Source organism: Aegilops tauschii, chromosome 5 (genome assembly GCF_002575655.3).
Source record: "Aegilops tauschii subsp. strangulata cultivar AL8/78 chromosome 5, Aet v6.0, whole genome shotgun sequence".
Taxonomy (NCBI): domain Eukaryota; kingdom Viridiplantae; phylum Streptophyta; class Magnoliopsida; order Poales; family Poaceae; genus Aegilops; species Aegilops tauschii.
Window position 1 is genome coordinate 387,660,001 of NC_053039.3, and position 25,416 is coordinate 387,685,416.

Genomic DNA, 25,416 nt, shown 5'->3' on the forward strand with positions numbered 1-25,416 from the left:
CTCGGTGTTCCATCCGGCAAGCTTCTCGGATTCTTTGTGTCACAGCGCGGGATCGAGGCAAACCCAGACAAAATCAAGGCTATTGAGCAGATTGAGGCACCCAAGCAGATCAAAGATGTGCGTCGGCTCACCGGCTGCGTTGCCGCCATGAGCCGATTCATCTCCAAGTCCACCGAGCGCGCCCTTACTTTCTTCAAAATCTTGAAGAAGGCAGGCCCAATGGAATGGACCCCAGAAGCCGAGGCAGCATTGCAGGATTTGAAGAGATACCTTTCCTCCACACCAATACTGGTTGCGCCTAAACCACAAGAGCCATTGCTGCTGTATCTGGTGGCGACAAATCAAGTGGTCAGCGCCGCGCTAGTGGTGCAGAGGGAGGTTAACGAGGAGGCAGTGACGGCGGCAGAACCAGCGGATGGCAAGCCCAAGATTCCCCCGGCAGGGCCTGGTGGCGGCAAGGCGAGGCCCCCGGCAGAGTCTGGTGCCACCGAGGCAGTGCCCGCGCAGTCAAGAGAGGTGGTGCAGAAGAAGAAAATGATGCAGCACCCGGTTTACTTTGTCAGCTCCCGCTTGTAGGGAGCTAGATCGAGGTACTCCGGTGTGCAGAAATTGCACTTCGGCCTTATTATGGCCTCGAGGAAGCTGCGTCATTACTTCCAAGCCCACAAGATCACTGTCGTCACCCGCCTCCCGTTGAAACGGATACTGCATAACCCAGATGCAACCGGGAGGATTGTGGAGTGGGCCTTGGAGTTATCAAGTTTTGGTTTGAAGTTTGAAAGTACCTCGACAATTCAGAGCAGAGTCTTGGCAGAGTTCATTGCAAAATGGACCTCAACGCCTAACGAAGAAATCCAGGAGACCACTCTCCTCGGCAAGGAGGAAGATCGCGACTTGGTCATGTACTTTGATGGGGCTTTCTCGCTGCAAGGCGCCGGTGCCGATGTGCTGCTCGTCGCACCTACCGGGGAGCACCTCAAGTACGTGATCCAGATGCACTTTCCCCGAGAGATGTCCACCAACAACACTGCTGAGTACGAGGGATTGCTTGCCGGTCTCAGGATCGCGGCAGACCTCGGGGTTAAGAAGCTCATCGTCAGGGGTGACTCGCAGCTTGTTGTCAGGCAGGTCAACAAGGATTACCAGAGCCCATTGATGGAAGCTTACGTAGATGAAGTGAGGAAGCTAGAGGAGCGCTTTGACGGTATCCAAGTGGAGCACGTCCCCCGAATGGAGAACGACACCGCCGATTACCTGTCAAAGCGTGCCGCATTCAAGCTACCTGTGGAACCGGGTACCTTTTTGCTCCGGCTAACTCAACCATCCGTCAAACCATCAACGGGCAGAACAAGCGAAGGAAGTGTTGGGGATCGTAGCAGAATTTTAAAATTTACTACGCATCACCAAGATCCATCTATGGAGTATACTAGCAACGAGGGGAAAGGAGTGCATCTACATACCCTTGTAGATCGCGAGTGGAAGCGTTCAAGTGAACGGGGTTGATGGAGTCGTACTCGCCGTGATCCAAATCACCGATGACCGAGTGCCGAACGGACGGCACCTCCGCGTTCAACACACGTACGGAGCAGCGACGTCTCCTCCTTCTTGATCCAGCAAGGGGGAAGGAGAGGTTAATGGAGATCCAGCAGCACGACGGCGTGGTGGTGGAAGTAGCGGGATCCCGGCAGGGCTTCGCCAAGCGCAAGCGGGAGGGAGAGGTGTTGCAGGGGGAGAGGGAGGCGCCAGGGGCTGTGGTGTTGCTGCCCTCCCTCCCCCCACTATATATAGGCCCCTTCGAGGGGGGCGCCAGCCCTGGAACCCATCTACAAGGGGGGGCGGCGGCCAGGGGGGAAACTTACCCCCCAAGTCAGGTGGGGCGCCCCCCACCCCCAAGGTTTCCAACCCTAGGCGCAGGGGGAGGCCCATGGGGGGGCGCCCCAGCCCACTAGGGGCTGGTTCCCTTCCCACTTCAGCCCATGGGGCCCTCCGGGATAGGTGGCCCCACCCGGTGGACCCCCGGGACCCTTCCGGTGGTCCCGGTACAATACCGGTGACCCCGAAACTTTCCTGGTGGCCGAAACTTGACTTCCTATATATAATTCTTCACCTCCGGACCATTCCGGAACTCCTCGTGACGTCCGGGATCTCATCTGGGACTCCAAACAACTTTCGGGTTTCCGCATACTAATATCTCTACAACCCTAGCGTCACCGAACCTTAAGTGTGTAGACCCTACGGGTTCGGGAAACATGCAGACATGACCGAGACGCCTCTCCGGTCAATAGCCAATAGCGGGATCTGGATACCCATGTTGGCTCCCACATGTTCCATGATGATCTCATCGGATGAACCACGATGTCGAGGATTCAATCAATCCCGTATACAATTTCCTTTGTCAATCGGTATGTTACTTGCCCGAGATTCGATCGTCGGTATCCCAATACCTTGTTCAATCTCGTTACCGGCAAGTCTCTTTACTCGTACCGTAATGCATGATCCCGTGGCTAACTCCTTAGTCACATTGAGCTCATTATGATGATGCATTATCGAGTGGGCCCAGAGATACCTCTCCGTCATACGGAGTGACAAATCCCAGTCTCGATCCGTGCCAACCCAACAGACACTTTCGGAGATACCCGTAATGCACCTTTATAGTCACCCAGTTACATTGTGACGTTTGGCACACCCAAAGCACTCCTACGGCATCCGGGAGTTGCATGATCTCATGGTCTAAGGAAAGATACTTGACATTGGAAAAGCTCTAGCAAACGAACTACACGATCTTTGAGCTATGCTTAGGATTGGGTCTTGTCCATCACATCATTCTCCTAATGATGTGATCCCGTTATCAATGACATCCAATGTCCATAGTCAGGAAACCATGACTATCTGTTGATCAACGAGCTAGTCAACTAGAGGCTTACTAGGGACACATTGTGGTCTATGTATTCACACATGTATTACGATTTCCGGATAACACAATTATAGCATGAACAATAGACAGTTATCATGAAAAAAGAAATATAATAATAACCATTTTATTATTGCCTCTAGGGCATATTTCCAACAGGAAGTCGGGTCCCGGCAAGTACTTTCCTACTGAGCCCTCTGGGGCTGCCGGCAAGGGTGCTGCGGCGGACGCTGAGCCTGCCCAAGAGCGACTGCCTCCGGCAGGGCGTCAAGCCCTAGCCGTAGAGACAGCCGCTCCCATGGCGGAAGAAATTCCTTTGGTCCTTGCCGTCGAGCCCCAGGCTCCGGCGTGGGCGCATCATACCGTCCGATTCCTCCAAACAAGGGAGCTTCCTGAGGAGCGGGAAGAAGCGGAGAAAGTAGCCTGTCGGTCCGCCCTGTACCAGTTCGTCGATGACGTCCTATACAGGAGAAGGCCGAATGGCATGAAATTGAAGTGCATCCCCCGGGAGGAAGGACTGGAGCTATTGGCGGAGATACATGGAGGCATATGTGGCTCCCACATAGGGTCGAGGGCCCTTGCCGGAAAGGCGTTCCGGCAAGGTTTCTTCTGGCCCACCGCCCTCCAGGATGCGACGGCACTAGTAACCAAGTGTGAAGCGTGTCAGTTCCATTCAAAGAAGCTTCATCAACCAGCCCAAGCCCTTCAAACAATCCCTCTCTCCTGGCCATTCTCAGTCTGGGGGCTCAACATACTGGGCCCTTTCCCCCGTGCTGTCGGGGGCTTTGAGTACTTGTACGTTGCAATCGACAAGTTCACGAAGTGACCGGAGGTGGAAGCAGTGAGAAAGGTGACTGCTCAGTCAGCTGTCAAGTTTTTCAAAGGACTGGTCTGCTGTTTTGGTGTGCCAAATAGAGTCATCACCGACAACGGCACGCAGTTCACGAGCCACACCTTCATGCAGTACATTCAAGACCTCGGCAGCAAGGTCTGTTTTGCTTCCGTGGCACACCCACGGAAAAACGGCCAAGCGGAGAGGGCGAATGTTGAAGTGTTGCGAGGCCTAAGGACAAAGACTTTTGACAAGCCGCGCAAGAGCGGAAGGCGCTGGATTGATGGATTGCTGGTGGTTCTTTGGTCGATCAGGACGACGCCAAATCGAGCCACCAGCCAGGCACCTTTTGCCCTGGTCTACGGGGCAGAAGCAGTTCTCCCCACGGAACTCATATACGGGTCACCTCGAGTGCTCGCTTATGATGAGCTTGAGCAAGAGCAGTTGCGCCAAGATGACGCGACGCTCCTTGAGGAAGATCGTCTTCGGGCGGCTGTGAGAGCAGCACGCTACCAGCAAGCCTTGCGCCGCAAGGTTCATGCCCGAAGCTTTGAGGAAGGCGACCTTGTTCTTCGGCGCGTTCAGTCGGCCAAGAATGCCAACAAGTTGACGCCGAAGTGGGAAGGCCCTTATCGGGTAATACGAGTCACCAGGCCCGGCGCAGTCCGCCTGGAGACCGAAGATGCCATCCCAGTGAGCAACTCCTGGAACATCGAGCATCTTCGCAAGTTTTGCCCATAAGGCGCGGCTTGCCGGGCCTCCCGGCAAGCCACCTTTTGTACAAGCTTTGCCGGCAAGGCTGTAACCCTTCGTACAAAGCCAGGCGCAGACCTTGAGCATAAATAAATGAAGCGCTGGCGCCCTAAGTCATAGCATGCATGCTAGGTCGAGTCTCTTCCTTGGTTAGGGTTGATAGTGCTCAGCAGCGACTAACCCCTAGCTTAGAGGTCGAGTGCGCGTCTATCTGTTTCTCTTCTGTCCTCCTTCGGTTCGCAGGGCACATGAGCACTTCTGCCGAGCTACTTGGAAGAAAGGAAACGGACTGGTGTCCCGACCCCGGCAAACCAGAGTTGCCGGGGGCTGCAAGCACAAGGGTCCAACCACAGCAAGATGAGATTGCCGGGGGCTGCAGATCCAGATAAGTCTTTCATCCTCTGTCATGCATTTCGGAACGGAACTGGGGCATGTGAAATCATTTTTATCTCTAGGCTGCCATGCTCCCCTTTTTCCTATACCTAAGGATTATTTCCTGGGTCCGGATTTGGTTGTAGCCGCGGCGGCAAGGAGGTAGAACGAGGAGCCTAAAGCCCACTTCATCCCTGCCTCCGCCAAGAACGCGAGAATGGTCGAGTGGAGTGGGGGGACGGCAAGGCCTGTTGCCGGGCGGAAAACGTTTATCTTAAATAATAACAAGGATTCGCTCCTTGTCGCGGGGTCTACCCACGAACGAAAAACCCGGCAAGCATCCCTTTTTCATTAAAAACATCCCATACAGGTATAGTTCATATGGAATGAAAAACATGAGAAAGGGGATTACGAGTTCTGAATTTAACAAAGGCCCGCAGGCTTACAAACTAAAGAAGAGAGATAAGATGCCCGTGATCCCTTTCTTGTCCCTCTCCTCAGGAGGCAGGTCAAGGAGGCGAGAGGGCAAAAGGGGCGCCTAGGCGAGCTACGAGCAGCAGAAAGCACCAAGAGAACACCTCGGTGACCGCCCAGGGGCGGGCCGATGATGACGGTGCCGGGAAAGGAGCTGGAAGACGAGGCGGCAGGACCGGCGATACGCGACAAAGGCGTCGGTGCCCGCGTACTCCGAGTTGACGGCCTTGCCGCCCGCCCTCTTCCTCTTCCGCAGCCTCCCGACGCCAGCCGCCCAAGGAGACGGCCCCGAGAAGTTCAAGGAGCTGGCTCCGCCCCGGCAAAACTCTGCCGGAGGAGCGGCCAGGTGCAGATGTTGCTGCTGCCGCACCCGCCCAGGCGCGGGGCGTCCGACGCCTAGTCGGACTCGTCCCCGCCGTCTGCCCCGCTATCCTCCTCATCACTTTCACTCGAGGAAGAGCTTCCATCGTCGGAATCTCCATCGGAGGAGCTCTCCACGCAGCACTTCAGGCGAGTCCCGAAGTCGCCGAAGACCTTGACGGAGAGCAGGCCGTCCTCCATTAATTTGAAGTAGAGGACGAGCCCCGCCGTCAGGCTGTGGATACGAGCGAACGTCTTCCACCCACGACGGAGGTACATGACCCGAGGAGCCGGGAAGTCAACGTCGACCCGCGTGCCCCCATTCCCACAACCCCTCATGTGCAATCTGAGGGATTGGGGCGGGTCACGCTCTATCTCCCGAGCAAACGGGGCGGGAAGACGAAGACGGCGACGCGGAGGCCGGTGCAGCCTGATGAAGAACTCACGGGGCTGGTCTCCAACATGGCCTTCCATTGGAAAAGGCATCATTGGCGGGGGCGAAGCCGGCGCGCCGCCCCATCCTCCTCTTCCCCGAGCACTACGACCTCTGCCCCAGCCTCGCCCCCTCCCCCTTCCCCTCGCGGCCGGCTCCACCACCGCGGGCTCAGGAGGAGGAGGGACGCGCTGTCGAGCGGCGACCCTCGCCGCCACCGTCGAGGGACTAGGATTCCCCTTCTCCATGGCGAGTGAAAGGAAGAAGCAGAAGCGGGAGGAGATAGATGACGGAAGAGTGTGGGACGCCATCCCCCTTCCCCCTCTTTATAAGGAGGTGGGGACAGGGCTCAGCCGCCCCGCTCGGCCAATCCAGCCACCAGAGGCGCAGGGAATCAGGACCGACCCGCTGCCCCAACCAGCGACGGCCCGGTTTCCCGCCTCCACCGCTTGCAACCCCAGGTGCATGGAGGACGCGTGGCGGACGCGCAGAACCGAGGGGACAGGTGAAGCGACCTCTCCCCACCCCGTGATCGTGGGGAGTGGACGCCTTGAAGACCACACCCTGGCCCCGTTCAGTAAATGAGCCGCACCTCCACGCCTCCCTCTTTTTACGGGGAAGGCACGAGCCGCCTCTTTACTGCGATGTGACGCATGCGTGTGGAAACCGCCCACGCATGCCACCCACGTCACACACACCCCTCCACGCCGCGCCGCGTGCGCGGGTCATGGGAAGCACCGCGCGCGAAAAGTTTTACCGCGGTAAAAACCGCCCCGCCTACCTGCGCACCGTTTTTGGGCCTGGCCCAACAATGTGTCGCGCTTATGTGTGGCCCAGGCCCGGGGGCTCCTGTCGGTGCACAAAAAGAGGGGTGCGTTTTTGTACCCCTATACCTGTGCGCGGGCAGTCGGAGCCGCGCCTACGGTCACGCCAAGCAGAACAGGGGAGGTGAGCCAAGGTAAGACCAAAGCCCAAGATAATAAGAGCAACGCCCAGGCCAAGACCACAAAGAGCAGAGGGACGAAGCAGGTTCCCCCGGCAAGACCCTTGCCAGGGCAGCTCACCCCACACCAACAGAGCGAGCCACCCTTGAGTCCACGGTCCCCGACGCCATCATCCACGTTGGGCCAGGGCTCGGGAGGCACCTCCGTGGTGGCATTCAGATCTTTGTGAAGACATATTCAAGATCAGATGAGGCTTAGAAGACGACGATCCTCGGCAAGATCCTTGCCGAGGAAGACCACCAGACCCCCGGCAAGGCCCTTGCCGGGGACGACAGCGCGCCACGGCAAGACCCTTGCCGGGCCACACGGCAAGACCCTTGCCGGGCCACCCGGCAAGGCCCTCACCAAGGACGCCAGCAGGGCCACCGCCAGGCCCACGCCAACCAAGCTTCCACTGCCGTTCACATGCAGCTGCCAGCCCAACCAGCTGGGCGGGCACCTGCGTGGCAACATGCAGCTCCCAGGCCAACTCATCGAGCACCAGCGTGGCGGCATGCAGATATTCGTGAAGGCTCCGCCACTGCGCCACCTCAGTTGCCTGCCTGCCTACATGGCACCGCACGCCTCACTGGCCAGGGTGCATGTCGAAGCGAGGAGGAGCGGCGACGGACGGGACGGGCCTCGCCCCCGTCCCCAATAAAGCAAGGGGACACCTAAGCTACGCATTAAATGTGTCATGTCCTGTAATACGAGCGATAAGCTCAGGGCACTGTACGCCTTTCCACCTCCTGTGTGCCACTGTGGCAGCCCCTTTCGACTATAAAAGGAGGCCCATGGCATACTGGAGAAGGATTCGGCTCTTTCGAACCACGCACTGACCACGGCTAGTTCGAGAACTCAAGAACTCTCTGAAATACACCCACCAAAGCAGGACTAGGGTTTTACGCATCCTCGCGGCCTGAACCTGGGTAAATGATCCTTGTGCTGGCTACTAACCCTGCTCTTCTCGCTACCCCGCGCCCCGGCAACCGTAGTAGGGATTCTTGTGATCCCATAGGTGTCGTTCCACACCGACATATTATCACCCATGCCTCTGCCACCACACCTTTGTGCATCCAGAGGGTTCACACTCGTGCCTAAGAGGCTTCCTTTCCGTGCCTCCGGTGTCTCAATCCACGTGCCTCACATGACACTTACCGTAACTCTTACGTGCCCGTGATGCCACACCCTTGTGTGGTTTCACAATCGTACCTCCCTAATTGAGTATTTGGATCCATGCCTCTGCCACCATAATTTTGTGCGTCCACATGGTTGACAATCGTACGTGCCTGTAGAGGCTAAACTTCGGTGCCCCTGGAGTCTGCACCTTTGTGCCTCACATGACACGAGCCGTGGCTTTTACGTTCCCCTGGAGACACGCGACACGTGGATCCAGAGACTTCACAACCGTGTCTTTTCAACTGAGAGTTCGCAGCCATGCCTCTGCCACCACACTTTTGTGCATCAAGGGAGTTGATACCTATGTCTGTAGAGGCTTCAATGGGGTCAGTGCCTGCACAGACTGCAATTAGGTGCCTCCAGCGCCTGCACGCACGTGCCTGACATGACACTTGCCCCCGTGTCGTGGCTCCACACCATCGTGTCTCTACAGACCGCACAATCGTGCGTCCTTAACTGAGTATGCTGACCCATGCCTCTGCCACCAAACATCTGTGTATCCGGACGGTTGATAGTCGTGCCTCGTCAAGACGCACGTCTGTCGAAGCCGTGACTATTCCACCACGTCTGTCGAAATCTTCTAGAATAGGTACGTATATATATTGTCGTCTTTGTGAATCGTAAAACCCTAACCCTCTTCCCAGATCCACCGCACAGAGAGCTACAACGGAGGCGGCACGAGCTCGGAAATGGAGATGAAGAAGCGTGCCTCTAGCAACAAGAAGACAAGGTTCGCGGCTGTACCCGTGCCCTCTAAGCTCGTTAAGAGGAGCGGTTGTGGCCCGCCCACTGGATCCGAGAACCATGTTGAGTCTGGTCCGGACCGCATCAGCGATCTCCCGGACGCCATCCTCGGCGAGATCATCTCTTGTCTGCCCATAAAGGAAGGCATGCGCACACAAGTGCTCAAATCTCGGTGGCGCCGCATATGGCGCACCGCACCACTCTATCTCGACTTTCGTGTGATCCTTGATACTCGTTCTACCAGATCTCTGGAAAATATCTGTTGCCAAATCATCCGCGTTCTCCCAGGCAAGCAAATCGTCCAGGAAACATACGTCGGAACTCAATGCCGACATCTTACTTGCAACTGCCATGGAGAATCTGTCGCTGATGGCTTCAGTCTTCCTGTATCTATCCTCTCTGATCACGAGGGCCCGATTCGCCGCCTCTGCATCCCGACAAGCTACCTCCAGTGCCAACCTTGTGGCGTCGATGAGTTGTTCCTGTCTCGGAATCTGGACCAACTCCAGGTTTTAGAGTTCTATCATATATTCCCAAATTTCTTCTGCCCAGGGCCCAGGAAAGCATGCAGAATCCCTTCTTCTATGTCGTCGCCACCGGCATCCATCTCGAGATTTCGCTCGTCTCTCCACACCGTCACCTTCGCCATGTGCAAACTAGAAGACAATCTAGTAGAAATGCTTTGCCTCCCACTGCTCAGGAGACTTTCGCTGGTGGAGGTTTATATATCGGATGTCTCCTTGCGGAAGTTCATCCACCACGGTTGCCCTGCCCTGCAGTGCCTGCTGCTTGTTTGCAACAAGAAATTCTGCTGTCTACGAATAAACTCAGCTAGGCTTGTAAGCATTGGCATTCGTTCCGACGGAGGGAAACTGATCATTGAGGATGCCCCTTCCCTCCGGAGACTGCTACATGATTCTGTAGATGCACAACTACAAATAACAGTTTTGTCCGCGCCTGTGTTGGACACACTGGGAAAAATTTCTGAATTACCCAACGAAACAAATATCGTCATTGGGTCTACAGTTATTCAGGTACTGCCTCTGCATGTTACTTTGACCTGCGTTATTCAAAAGCACTTGAGATTCACATCCACGAGCTAATAATATCACGTTATGTGCTCAATGAAGGGTCTCTGCATAAGTAGCCTACACGCGGTGCTAGATTCTGTCAAGACCTTGTTTATCTCACAGACATGCTTTAATCTAGATGAGATTGTTGACTTGCTGCAATTTCAATGCTTGCAGAACTTGTTTATCGAGGTAATGATTTCAGACACGTTGAAAGCCCACGCACAATATACATAATATACTGGCACTAACTGCTCAGTTTGCTCTTCATGTGTGTTTAGGGGGGAGGATGGGATCAAAGAGGTATAACAAATGAATGGCGCCAAAAGCAGCGGGTGTTTCTCTGGACATTAACGCTGGAAGACTATGAAGTCACAGATGCAAACACTGAATTTGTGACATTTTTTATTCTCAATGCTAGGATGCTACTGACCATCAGGCTTAAGTTTGGCCTGCGCAGAGATTTCACTCGTGAATTTTACAAATGGCAAGAAGAGGTACTGCAGAGGGACAAAAGGGCTTCTAATTGTGCCTAGCTTAAATTAACAACAACTTGCAAGCATATGCACATGGATTTAAAAAACACAGGTGTTGAATATATGGATTTGCCAGATCCATTCAACTGTGGATTCTGAAAACAGGTCTGGAGAGATGTACTTGCTATATTGAATGAGTGCATTGTGTAAACATGGTCAAACAATTCTCACTCGTTTTGCACCGTACCGTCTGTAAGCTTTTTTGTTTTTTTAGGCAGTAAGGTCATATTTTTAAAATTAGGATATGAACATTTATGATATCAATTATGTACATGCTTTCTATTTTCAATATCGATCATATGTTTCCGGACCCAATGATAAAAGAAATCAGCTCACACAGATGCTCAAAAATCAAACTAGTATCCTCTTGTGTATCTTAGTTGCTTGGCATGAAATTCTGTCTTTTAAAAGCAACATGCGTCCACTGCAAACCTGCAACTGCTGCAACCGCGCCTCTCCGAAGGACGTCTGTGCACCCCACAGGAAACGAACGTGCATCAAGAGGTTGTGAAAATCATACGTCCGTGTGAACGCGTCACTGAAAACATTTGGAATGCTGTGATAATGACTTAACGTCAGCAATGAACCTCCAATCACTTTTTAGATGCTGGGTTTCCATTCTCATTATCATATTGAACAAAACTCATGCATCCGAAGAATTCGTCAAAGCGAAAGATTACGTGCCTTTTTTAATTGGAGACACTGTGTCCCTCCGAGAGACTGTGTCAGAAATGAACAATTCGGAAAACAGTAGCATGGTCTTGCGTCATTTAAACGTACACCCGTGCCTAGCTGAGTGAACAAGCAACTTAAAATGTTATGAAAACAGAGGCACTTCAGTGCATTTTCTCCTTGGAGAACCGTGCGCACCGTGGCTTCACTCCCCTATCCATCAGAGTGGTCGTGTCATGCGAAAACAACTAGGAGAACACAAAAGACGTTCGTGCGTCGTGCACATGTACAACCGTGCGCCAACTGCTTAAAGACCGCACGTCTGTCAATGAACACGTCACTGAGAACATTTAGAATACAGAGGCCCTTCCATGCATCTCATTCTTATCCTTACAGGACAATGCGCACCGTGGCTTCACGTCCCTGTCCCTCCGAGAGACCGTGCTAGGGAAAAATACTTCGGAAAACAGAAGCATGGTCGTGTGTCATGGACGTGCACAACCTGTCTCAGTGTATGCGTCACTGAGAAAATTTGGAAAACAGAAACAAAGCCGTGCCTTATGTGCATGTAAGTCCATGCGTGTTGGGGCCGTCATTCCATGCCTCTATGCTCCTAATAAGCCAATAGTCTTGTCTTTGCCGCTGTACAGTAGCCCCATGTCAGTGAGCAGGAGCGTATTATAACTGTCTGTTCTGTTTTGTGCCAACCCAGACCCCCCTCCCACTCACCCACTGTAGAGTTCATCGTCTCTTCTCTCTCGATTCTCCCTCTAGATCTAGGGTTAATCCATTTTCTCTTAATTTCTATGTGAATTTTTCACTACGATCCGTTTTCCTCTCTGTTGGTTTCGTCTCTTCGTGTTTGAAAGCGACGCATCTACGCTGTTATGCTAGGAATTGCCTGGAAATTCGTTGTGATCTAAACCAAATCCGCGCAGTACGAGGCCGAACCTGTACATGACCTGTGCCTCTTAGAGGTGGGGTTGATTGGGAGTCGGCGTTTGTGCTTGAGAACACTATGAGCTGCAGCGACCTGCGGCGTCCAAGTCCCAGGTAAGCGATGAACTTCGCCGAGGGAGGTTGGTAGTTTAAATTGAAGCCCGTTAGGTCTTGCAAACAACGACGGTGGCCGGAAGTCCAAGGGAGTGGCCAGACGTTGAGCTCTACTGCTTAACCGGCCACAGGGTGCTGGAGGTCGGCGTTTGGGGTGCTGTTGACTGGGAGTCGGTGTCTGTGCTTGAGGATAGCGTTTGGGGTCCTGTAGGCTGGAGGCAAGGTTAACGTTGATGGATCACCCGTTTCAAATACCACCTAGCCACACATGTTCCGGTGGTTGGCGTCGGCGACGGTGGCGTATGGTTGCGGATGACGTTGTTGCTGGGTGCAGCTCTGATGAATTTACATATAATTTCAATGTTACAAACACTCCTTTGAGCCGCCTGATGATAGACTATTGTTTCTCCTTTTTGCTTGTCTTGTCTTGAAATATACATTTGCTCAACCTGCTTTTAAAACCAAGCAGCAGAAATCCTTTCACTGATTGACATTGACAGCCAAGATTGTGAACTGCTCTAAAAATAGTCAATACTGAATTGTGATGAATTAAGCAACCATTTTTGGAAAATAAAATACTGATTTAATTAAATTCATATTTCCTCTGTTATTACATATCCCATATCTACTGTTCACCTTCTAATCAAAAGCTGTGCACATGTCTTTTTAGGAAATTGTTTGTGAACGACTATTTATGTAAAATGCCGGTTTAGCCGGATAGTTTTTCAAGATAATATAATTTTCCCTGTGTTGAGAATTTCGTATAAACGTTGTTTTGCAACGTATTCCAGGGGAAACCATGTGTTGTGATATATGTACCAACTTCGGTTGCCCTGGATTGGAGTCACGCGTTCTTCACAGCGCGATAACAGTGCATCTTCCTCGATGCTTCAAGACATGCCTAGTAAGGAGAAATGTTTGGCACCCCATGCTGCCCATCAGTTACTACCAACTACTGTATCTTTCTGATGGAGGAAATAAAAGTTTCTACCATATTGTTGGAATGGAATGCCTACATTTAAGCATTTAACGATATGTTTTCAATTTTCGATGTACCTTATTTTATCAAATAGCAACCTGTTGAAAACAATTGGTACATATATGATAAGCGCTATCTGTCTTGGTTATACATGTCGGTATTCAAGGACTCCTTCTTGCCGGTTTGAAGATTTTTTTTTCGCAGTATGTGCCATGCTATTGCAGGCAGCAAGTCACTTCTTCAATCTATCAGTGGAAAGAGGAAGCATTTCAAGAAGAAGGAAAACAAAGGAATCCAGTACTGATCACCAACGAGGATCTGTCATATGAGATCCTCATCACCGATGAACCTAACCGGTCTAAATTTCATGGACCTGGCTGGGAAAAGTTAATTAGTGACTACGATCTTCATTATCAAGATCTAATCATCATAAACCTGGATACTGGGAGTCTGTCCATTGAGATAGATCTGAGACTCAGTGATTCTCGAGGAGGTCACAGGCCCCTTCCCAAACCATCACTAGGTAAGTGCACCAACTTCCATCCTGTTTTATCAACTACGTTTATCAGCATACTTTGGTGCTCCTACCTCTGTCCACTTGAATGTCATACTTACAGTCGAAGTTATTTTCAAAACATTTTATGCAATTCTGTTGATTATCATCCCAAATCACATGCATTGAATTTAACCATTCCTTTTAAACTTTAATAGCGAGTTCATTTGTTTAAACAAATTCGTTTGAAAATGAGTTATTTTTTTCCATGCAGCTCTTGATTTTCTAAATGATTCGGAGAGGGAGTACATTGGGAAAACAGTGTTTGGTCGAGGCGTAAACCTCTCATATAGACAATTTGGACAGATGATATACTATGTGTTCGAGTCTGACGACTTCCCCACAATACCCTTTGTTCAGCGTCTAAACGTCACCAATGTCATAAATGGTCGTCTGGTTAGTCATTGAATATTTGTTTTGATCCACTGCCATGGTTTTGTTTGCTATTTTAGATGTTTTATGTCCTTGTACATTGATTTTATCTAGTAATATCGGTGCAATCTGCAGAGAATCCTGTCTGCCGTTGTGAGGCTTCTAAAGATGAACCTAGGATATCTACCTCAAAACGATGGAATCAGCCTAACAGAGGTGTATGATGCAATAGACATGAGCACAACGTACTCCATACGAACCGACGACAGAATGTAGGTGACGGTTTTTCAGATTTTGCCTGAGAAGCTCAGCTAAGGGTTGGTTCAATTGTCCTTGTCACAATTGAAAAGCGGTGGCCAACTTTGGGAAACATGAAGCTGCTGCGGATGATAATCAATGACCTTTCCTGATAGAGCGTTGCCGGTGGCTATACTTCCTATATCACAGTTCAGTAATTTATGTCTAGTTTTTGAACAGGCTGTACACACCAGTTTTGTTATTTAGTTATGTCATGGTATGTAACTGAGCATATAATTATGTCCAAGAGGACGGTGGTGAAAATTCCCGGTCAAAGAAGGTGAAACACTTACGTGGGTTACTTTATTTATCTCTGGTAATAATAAAAGGATTCACTGACTAATAATGGAGGATGAATGGCTGTGGTGAAGTGTGTTTCTGAATAGTTTAGTGACGTTGCTAGCTCCCCACGTCAGTAGTATACATAATTTTCACTATGGTGCTCCGCAGAATAGCGTGATGCCAAGTAGTTTGTTGCGATGAGCTCAAACATACACCTCTATCTACCGCACATCACTTCTCCTAAAAACTAGTGCCTTCCCCTATGGCTCTGTCACCTTAAACATCCATGCCTTTCCAAAGTGTCACTTAACACATTTGACAGAACACGAGCACGGATTGACGTCCGTGCAATCACATAGCTTCATGTCCGTGCCTCACGTAGCATCGTACCTGTGCCTCTAGCTGTGCTTCTCGCTCTATAAGTGTGTCTCACAGCTGCATGCCCACATGCCTCATTGCTTCTCGTTGTTTCTGCCCATCTCGTCCTTGCAACTATTTCAGACATGATCGTGCCTGTTGCATCTGCACATTCATGTCTCTCAAGACCGTGCCTCGACAAGAATAACGACCGTGCTTGTAACAGTGAAGCGTATAGATGATACATTCAGGACACCTTAAGGACCACCTTGCAACTATTTCAGACATGACCGTGCCTGTTCCGTCGGCACATTCATGCCTCTCACAGTTAATTGAAAAGCATTCTGGAAAAACAGTAACGGGCGCCTATTGTCAATCCTCATGTTACGTACATTCGACGTTCATTCCTTCGTCACAGAAGTAATAGCCGTGCCTCTGCCACAGAACATATAAGTGAAAACGATTCTTCCTACACTTGTAAAACCCGGAATACCCTGGATAAATGTCGAATCCCATCTTGCGGTAAAACCATGGAGACCAGTGCTTCTCGGAAACACATCTGTGGCTTTTTGCGCATGTAGCTGAGTGCACGGCTATATGTTTGTGCACGTGCCTCACGTAGCACGACAACAGGAATTGACATCCGTGCAATCATGTAGCTTCATGTCCGTGCCTCACGTAGCATCGTATCGGTGACTCTCGTTGCGCCTCTCGTTGTATAAGTTCTTCTCGCAGTTGCATGTCCACGCCTCTCGTTGCTTCTCGTTCTTTCTGCCCATCTCATAGCGTCAGTTGCAACACGGACACACAACAGTGCCTCTGAAAAAACACAGCACTGCTCCTCCCAGCGAATGTATCACTGAAAACAATTGCCACTCCGAGTGAATGTATGATTCCCGTGTGTCTCTACATAGCCACTTCAAGCATGCTTCTCTTAGTTAGAGACGTGTGCCTCTACATACTACCCCTGCATGCCTCACGAGATAAATTGTAAAAATTGCCATTTGACAGCAAACTACGAAAGACAACGATCTTCTCCCCGAGTTGCTGGAGATGTAACGGCTGTTAAAAACATAACTGCTGAATTTGTTTTATTTTTTTAAAGAAAAACCACGATCAAAAACCCAGGATGTGCACAACCAAATCGACAGGGAGACGAAACCACGATCCAGAACCCACGATGTGCACAACCGCATCGACAGTGAGATCGTGCACTCCTTTGCCGCTTGCCCGCCCTTAAATTTAGACTCCCGCTGCGGACTTCTCACCCACAAACAACAGAAATCGCCATTGCGCTCCCACTCATTGTTCCCCATGAAATACCAGGTTCCAGGAGGGAGAACTGCTCCAGGCCATAGGATTCATCAAGGAATTCATGGAGGTGTAGGCCCACGGCAACACCAAGTTGCACGTGATCCACACCAACGACTTGCACAAGGCGGCCACCACCATCGAGCAGTATGAGCGACACCTCGAATTCGAGCGCCACAAGATCGTCGGAGTTGATGTGGAGTACACCAATGACGTTGGCGAAGATCAAAAACTCGTCCAGCTCTCCGTGGGCAAGGATCATCCGGTGCTGCTCTTCCAACTGAGCGCCGCCGACAAGAACTGCACCAGGTTCGACAACTTCCTCGCCGACCCCAGATACATGTTTGCTGGCTTCTCCATCGACGGCGACATAGAGATGCTCAGCCGCATCGGACTAGAGATCACCCACTTCGTCGACATCCAGAAGGAATGGAGGGTACCTACAGCTACCAAGCCTCTGGACTCCCTTGGGGATGTCTCAAGCATCCTTGTCCACGACTACTACAACGACATGAAGAAGAAGCTCACCAACGCAGAACACAACCGCTGGGCGTGCATGCCCCTGTCCATGAGGCACATCGAGTACACGGCAAAAGATGCTTACGCTGCGTACGAGATATGGAGCCGCCCCACCACCATCCAGGAAGGGCTCCACCGGGCAAAACTCGAGAAGGAGCAGTCCAGGAAGCGCGCAAGGTCGTGGGGCGACTACGACTACTGAAGCAGGTGGTCCCGGCCAAGAAAAGTATCTAGAAGATTGCTCATGCCATTCTAGATTTCTCATTAGATTTGCTTTCTCTCAAGACTGTCGTTTGCTTGTTATAAATTTATATTTGCTTGTGTCGCAGTTAACCTTGTAGTTTGCTTCAAGTTTACATATCTTCTGAACAAGTTTATTTCCAGTGCAATGTTGGAGTTTTCTATTAGTAGAATATATTGGCGTGAACTGAAAAATATAAACACAGTACAGATAGTATACGATTAGCGTAAAGCACAGAGCAGGTACACATAGCAGTCCAAAAAAATGACGAGCATGCAATGCACTAGTACCTTTGTGGATGCAGCGTCGAAATGCAGGGACAACAATTACAGAATGCTCCTAAAAGCAGTGCACAATGTTCTAACAAACCATTGCACACACGATATTAAAAATCGTTCGTATGGAACACTTTAGAAAAACATTTTGAATACAGAGGTAGTTAGGTGTTTATTCTCCTTGGAAAATTTTGCTTACGTCCGTGACCCTCAGAGAAGAACACTACAGAGGCACGGTTGTCCGTCAATAACACCAACTACTTAAAACACCCACGGAGGCACTTATGTGCCTCCACTCCTATGGGGACCGTGCGTAACTTGGCTTCACATCCGTTAATGAGGCCGAATGCCTTCGAAGACACATGGAACTCATAGGCCATGGCCCCCGCAATGAAAACGTGTTAATGAAAGCTTCTTGAAAACAAAGGCACACCTTCACGTGCTTGCATCACGATCCTTCGCGTCCCTACCTCCCTTAGAATCACGTCCGTGCCTCCAGTTCGTCACGTGTGTGCCTCTACCTTAGGTAAAATCATACCTCTCTCGTGTAACATGTTAAGAAAGTTGCTGACAACAAAAACATCATAAAGCCAAGCCTTACGTCCACCCTGATGGCACTAAATATGACATCATCGAAAACGCAAAGGTAGGACCGTGCCTTATGGCCAGGTTCCGACGTATCGGGTCTATGAAGACTTGCTTCCTTATTAATATGGGGTGTGACTACTACAAAGGCATTGGCTCCATCCTTCACGTTCGTGCCTCGACAAGAATAACGACCGTGCTTGTAACAGTGAAGCGTATAGGTGATACATTCAGGACACCTTAGGGACGACCTTGCAACTATTTCAGACATGACTGTGCCTGTTCCGTCGGCACATCCATGCCTCTCACATTTAATTGAAAAACATTCCGGAAAAACAGTAACAGACGCCTATTGTCAATCCTCATGTCACGTACATTCAACGTACACATTCATGGCTCTCACGGTTAATTGAAAAACGTTCTGGAAAAACAGTAACAGACACCTATTGTCAATCCTCACATCACGTACATTCGACGTTCATTCCTCCCTCACAAAAGTAATAGCCATGCCTCTGCCACAGAACATATAAGTGTAAAACGATTCTTCCTACACTTGTAAAACCCGGAATGCCCAGGATAAATGTCGAATCCCATCTTGCAGTAAAACCATGGAGACCGGTGCTTCTCCGAAACACATATGTGGCTTCTTGCGCATGTAGTTGAGTGCACAGCTAAATGTTCGTGCCCGTGCCTCACGTAGCACCACGGCACGAATTGACGTCTGTGCAATCATGTACTTCCATGTATGTGCCTCACGTAGCATCGTATATGTGCCTCTAGTTGCGCCTCTCGTTGTATAAGTGCTTCTCGCAGTTGCATGTCCACGCCTCTCGTTGCTTCTCGTTCTTTCTGTCCATCTCGTAGCGTCAGTTGCAACACGGACACACAACAGTGCCTCTGAAAAAACACAGCACTGCTCCTGCCACCGAATGTATCACTTGAAACAATTGGCACTCCCAGTGAATGTATCACGCCCGTGTGTCTGAGAGTTAAACCAGGCACTTCAAGCATGCTTCTCTTGGTCAAAGACACGTGCCTCTATATACTGCCCCTGCATGCCTCACGAGATAAATTATAAAAGTTGACATTTGACAGCAAACTATGCAAGACAACGATCTTGTCCCCGACTTGCTGCAGATACAACGGTTGTTAAAAACATAACTGCTGATTTTATTTTTATTTTTTATAAAGAAAAACCATGATCAAAAACCCAGGATGTGCACAAGCGCACCGACAGGGAGATGAAACCACGATCCACAACCCACGATGTGCACAACCGCATCGACAATGAGATCATGCACTCCTTTGCGGCTGCCCCGCCCTTAAATTTAGACTTCCGCCGCGGCCTTCTCACACACAAACAACAGAAATCGCCATTGTGCTTCCACTCATTGTTCCCCATGAAATACCAGGTTGAAGGAGGACGAACTGCTCCAGGCCATGGGATTCACCAGGGAATTCATGGAGGTGCAGGCCCACGGCAACACCAAGTTGCACGTGATCCACACCAATGACTTGCACAAGGCGGCGACCACCATCGAGCAGTACGAGCGACACCTCCAGTTCGAGTGCCACAAGATCGTCGGAGTTGATGTGAAGTACACCAACGACCATGGCGAAGATCAGAAACCCGCCCTCGTCCAGCTCTCCGTCGGCAAGGATCATCCGGTGCTGCTCTTCCAACTGTGCGCCGCCGACAAGAAGTGCACCAAGTTCGACAACTTCCTCGCCGACCCTAGGTACACATTTGCTGGCCTCTCCATCGACGGCGACATAGAGATGATCGGCCGCGTCAGTCTGGAGATCGCCCACTTCGTCGACATCCAGAAGGAATGGAGCGTGCCTACAGCTACCAAGCCTCTGGAATCCCTTGGGGAGGTCTCAGGCATCCTTGTCCACGACGGAGAGCTCACCAACGCAGAACACAGCCGCTGGGCGTGCATGCCCCTGTCCATGAGGCACATCGAGTACGCGGCAAAGGACGCTTACGCTGTGTACGACATATGGAGCCGCCTCACCATCATCCAGGAAGGGCTCCACCGGGCAAAACTCGACAAGGAGCAGACCATGAAGCACGCTAGGTCCTAGGGCGACTATGACTACTGAAGCAGGTTTTCCCGGCCAAGAAAAGTATCAAGAAGATTGCTCATGCAATTCTAAATTTCTCATTAGATTTGCTTTCTCTCAAGATTGTCGTTTGCTTGTGTCGCAGATAACCTTGTAGTTTGCTTGCAGATAACCTTGTAGTTTGCTTGCAGTTTACATATCTTTTGGACAAGTTTATTTCCAGTGCACCACAGAGGCACGTTTGTGCCTCTGATACTAAGGGGACCGTGCGTAACCTAGCTTCACGTCGTTTTACGCAACATTCTCGACGTCAACCCAAAGCTTCACCTTCTCTCTGATAAGTTCATTAATGAGGCCTAATGCCTTTGAAAACACATGGAGCTCATAGGCCATGCCCCCCGCAATGAAAACTTGTCAATGAAAGCTTCTTGAAAACAGAGGCGCACCTTCACGTGCTTGCATCACGATCCTTCGCGTCCGTACCTCCCTTAGAATCACGTCCGTGCCTCCAGTTCGTCACGTGCATGCCTCTACGTCGGGTAAAATCATACCTGTCTCGTGCGTAACATGTTAAGAAAGTTGCTGACAACAAAAACATCAGAAAACCGAGCATTACGTCCACCCCGCTGGCACTAAATGTGACGTCACCGAAAACGCAGAGGCAGGACCGTGCCTTACGGCCAGCTTCCGACGTATCGGGTCTATGAAGGTTTGCTTCCTTCTTAATATGGTATCGTGCATAGGCTCCATCCTTCACCTCCGTGCCTCGACAAGAACGACGATCGTGCTTGTAACAGTGAAGCGTATAGATGATACAATCAGAAGACATTAGGGACCACCTTGCACCTATTTCATACATGATCGTGCCTGTTCCGTCGGCACATTCATGCCTCTCACAGTTAATTGAAAAACGTTCTGGAACAACAGTAACGGACGCATTTTGTCAGTCCTCGCATCACGTACCTCAGATGTTCATTCCTTCCTCACAAAAGTAATAACTATGCCTCTGCCACAGAACATATAAGTGAAAAACAATTCCTTCTACACTTATAAAACTCGGAATGTCCTGGATAAATGTTGAATCCCATCTTGTGGTAAAACCATGTTGAAACCATATTGAAATCTGACCACACTGAAATCTCTAGAATCAAATATGTGCCCCAGTTGAGACATTTATTTTGTACTTGAATCTGCAATTTATAATAAAACAATACAATGTAATAAAACATATGCCTTCCGACCCAAGTATGGTACCTGAAACTGCAATTTGTAATAAAACATATGCCTTCCGTCACAAATTAATTGGCTCAACCTTGTACTAACCAGTACAATGTGAATTGTACTGCCTGGTACGAAGTTACTACAAAGTTGACACATTTATTTTGGGACGCGGTAGTACTACTACTTAAAAACAAATTACGATTGCTTGACATGGAAACGAAACTATCTCCATTCTGAAATCAACGATTGCTTGACATTGTTCAACCGTTACAGGCATACAAAACATGGAAAGCATAAAAACCATGCAAAGCAAACATCTACTAACAAAACTACACTACTCCCCGTCGTCGGAGATGTCCACTATCTCCATTCTGACATCGACGTCGTCGGCCTCTGCCTCCTACTCTGCATCCAGCTTGTCGAAGAGCACATCGGTCTTCGCCTCTTCTTCCCGCAGGAAGCGCCGGTTGGACTCCACGTACGCCTCATCTTGGATGGACTCCAGGATAGCGGTCTGCTCCGCCATCAAGGCCGCCTCTCCGAGATAGAACTCCGCCTCGTCTTCCTCGTCACCCCACTCCTTGTTGTCCTCGTATTCCTCGTCACCACCCTCCTCGTCGTCCTCGTCAACCTCGCCACCCCCCTCCTCGTCATCCTCGTCACCCCCTCCTCGTCGTCCTCGTCATCCTCGTCATCCCCCTCCTCGTCCTCCTCGTCATTGCCCTCCTCATCGTCCTCATCATCCTCGTCCACGCCTTCCTCGTCGTCCTCGTCATCCTCGTCCCTGCCTTCCTTGTCGTCCTCGTCATCCTCGTCACCCCCTCCTCTTCCTCCATCACATCTCCCCCACTGGATCAACTCCCTGCATGAGCTCCGACGCATCCCCCTCCACTTCCTCCACCTCCCCAATCTCCTCCGGCCCCGGCGAGTCCGGAGACATGCCCGCTGCGACCCGAGCGGCGTGCCTCAAACGGATGTCCTCCTGCAACTGGAAGCGGCGCTCGGGAGTAAGCATGGCGTAAGTAGTTTTCTTGTGTCGAACCATGGCGGGGGCCGTCACAAACGAAAAGAGGAAGATGGATGATTTCCTAGGATTGTCGGCAAAAGAGGGAGAAGCAGGATGATGTCTAGTGGTGGCGGACGCCGCTCGGCTTAAATAACTGCTCCTTGACCTCGGGTGAGGAGCCGGAACGGTGACACGCGGCGTTCACTTCGCCAGCGGATGAGACGGTCGTCGGTCCTTTTGGCTTCCGCAGCGCCGACACGTGGCGTTCACTCTATTAAATACCTCCACCTCCTCTAGAGCGGCATCACCGGAGGAGACGCCCGTTGAACCCTTTGGGTTTTCGGAGCGGCGTCCACGTGGCGTTCACACTGAATATGAGGAGACGCCCGTCGAACGGTGGGGTTTCTGCAATCAACGCACGAATGTGACTCTGTGTAACGCATAACCGTGCCTCTCCTGGCTTCATGGTTGTGCCTTTCAGTGCGAACGATTCAACAGAATCGTTTGGAACACCAAGACAAACTAATGTCACTCTACACAATACCATGTCGTGCCTTCCTGGGACCCATGACCGTGCGAAGAATATACCACACCAGCGTCTCTCGAATAGGCCATTCCATGCCTCACAAGTAAACAGTGGGTGTTCACATCTGAACCAATTCTGCTGGGTCTCCCCAATTAAAGAACGAACCTGACGGTGCCTTTGTGGGCTGAACGCCCATGCCTCTCCGTCTGGTCGAGTCGACGGAATCATTCGGAACACAAACACACGGGAGCGTGACTATATATTATACGTCAGCATGCCTTTTAGCGCTTCACGCCCGTGCCTGTGACCCTTAACACTGCCACGAACGTCCACGCCACCGTCAGTGCACAAGTCATGTCCCTACCTAGTACAGAACCGTGGTTGTATTCACTTCACGCCCGTGCTTCCAATAAAAGAAGCACGACGCAACTCAGCACAGGGTCGTGGCTTTTAAAAACAAGGAACTTACGCTTTTAAACACCTCGACTCTCGAACCGGACACTCGCAAAGTAAACATTTAGCCTTAACATCTAAACCCATTCCGCTTTATTTCCATAATAAATGTACGAACGTGACACTCCGACAGACCAAACCATGCCCTAATGGCATTCATGTCCGTGCCTCTTCTTCTGGACGAGTCAACGGAATCATTTCAAACACAAATACAGGCGAACGTGACTCTATATAAAACCACGCCATCTGGAACACCAAGACAAACTAACGTCACTCTACACAATACCACGCCGTGCCTTCCTGGGACCCATGACCGTGCGAAGAATATACCACACCAGCGTCTCTCGAATAGGCCATTCCGTGCCTCACAGAGTAAACAGTGGGTGTTCACATCTGAACCAACTCCGCTGGGTCTCCCCAATTGAAGAACGAACCTGACGGTGCCTTTGTGGGTTGAATGCACGTGCCTCTCCGTCCGGTCAAGTCGACGGAATCATTTGGAACACAAAAACACGGGAGCGTGACTCTATATTATACGGCAGCATGCCTTTTAGCGCTTCCCGCCCGTGCCTGTGACCGTTAACACTGCCACAAACGTCCACGTCATCGTCAGTGCACAAGTCATGTCTCTACCTGGTACAGAACCGTGGTTGTATTCACTTCACGCCCGTGCTTCCAATAAAAGAAGCGCGACGCAACTCAGCACAGAGCCGTGGCTTTTAAAAACAAGGAACTTACGCTTTTAAACACCTCGACTCTCGAACCGGCCACTCGCAAAGTAAACATTTAGCGTTAACATCTAAACCATTTTGCTTTATTTCCATAATAAACGTACGAACGTGACTCTCCGATAGACCAAACCATGCCCTCATGGCATTCATGTCCGTGCCTCTTCTTCTGAACAAGTCAACGGAATCATTTCGAACACAAATACAGGCGAATGTGACTCTATATAAAACCATAGCATGAATTTGTGGGATGCAAGCCCGTGTCTGTGACCCGAAACACTGCAACACAGAAAAGCCACGAACATACACGCCTTCATCAGTACACAAGTCATTACAATACTAGGTTCACAACCGTGGCTGCAGAGACTTCACGTCCCGTGCTTCATAAGTAACGGCGCCTAATTACAATGATACTCGAAACCAAAATACATGTTAACAAAGTAGCTGACAACGAAATTTCACAAGACAAGGTAAGAAACTTCAGTCCACTGCTTAGCAACACCAGATGAACACAACAGCCAGGGACGATGTTGTATACCTAGCCTCCACCGACCTTCTTGCTGGTTTGCTCCCCACGCAGTTCATCAATCTCCTTCTTCAGCGCCTTTACATTCTCGTCATGTCGCTTCACAGCTGCGACCGATTCCTGCAATGACCGGACGTGCTCTTCGAGGAGATTGTTCTTCTCAACCATAATTTCTACGATCCTGGCATTCGCCTTCTCCAAATCTTCCCTTGCTTCCTGGAAGAGCTCCTGCCACATGTAGATGATCTCCAGCAGCTCGTCGCATGTTTTGTTAGCCTCTGCAACTGAAACAACGCGCACCATTCCCGTCGCCGCCCCGCTCACCATTCCCTTCTTCTTTCTCGAGCCACAACTGCTCCCCAATTCTACAGCAGGGGAGTTCTGTTGAAGACAACGACGCAGCCTAACCCTAGCTCCAATTGACTGTAAATTGGTATCAGCAAGACACACCCGCATCAAATTAGGAGTCAGCTGACCACAATAATTCATGTTTCACAAACTAAATCAAGTAGCAGAAAGAAAGAAAAAACGAATGAAGGAGAAGCAGAGACAGCGTGAACTTACAGACGAGGAAACCTCGCCAGCCGGGATCTCCTCCCATGATAGGGCACGATGGTCCGGAGTAGTCCCCTTCTGATCAGCCATGGCGGAGATGGTCAGCGAATAGAGAGGAGGAAGAGGAATGGAAGGCCTGGCGGTGGACAAAGGGAGGAGAAGGGTGTGGCTAGGGTTTCCAGACTCCGTCC

The 25,416-nt window shown here is 50.6% G+C and overlaps 1 protein-coding gene across 1 annotated transcript; it reads left to right on the forward strand.

The window, feature by feature from the left end:
* The first annotated feature begins 19,583 nt into the window (after positions 1 to 19,583).
* LOC141022901 (uncharacterized) lies at positions 19,584 to 20,231 on the forward strand. The gene has a single exon (XM_073499181.1). The coding sequence runs from the start codon at positions 19,584 to 19,586 to the stop codon at positions 20,229 to 20,231; it is 648 nt and encodes a 215-aa protein (XP_073355282.1).
* Positions 20,232 to 25,416: the final 5,185 nt, after the last annotated feature.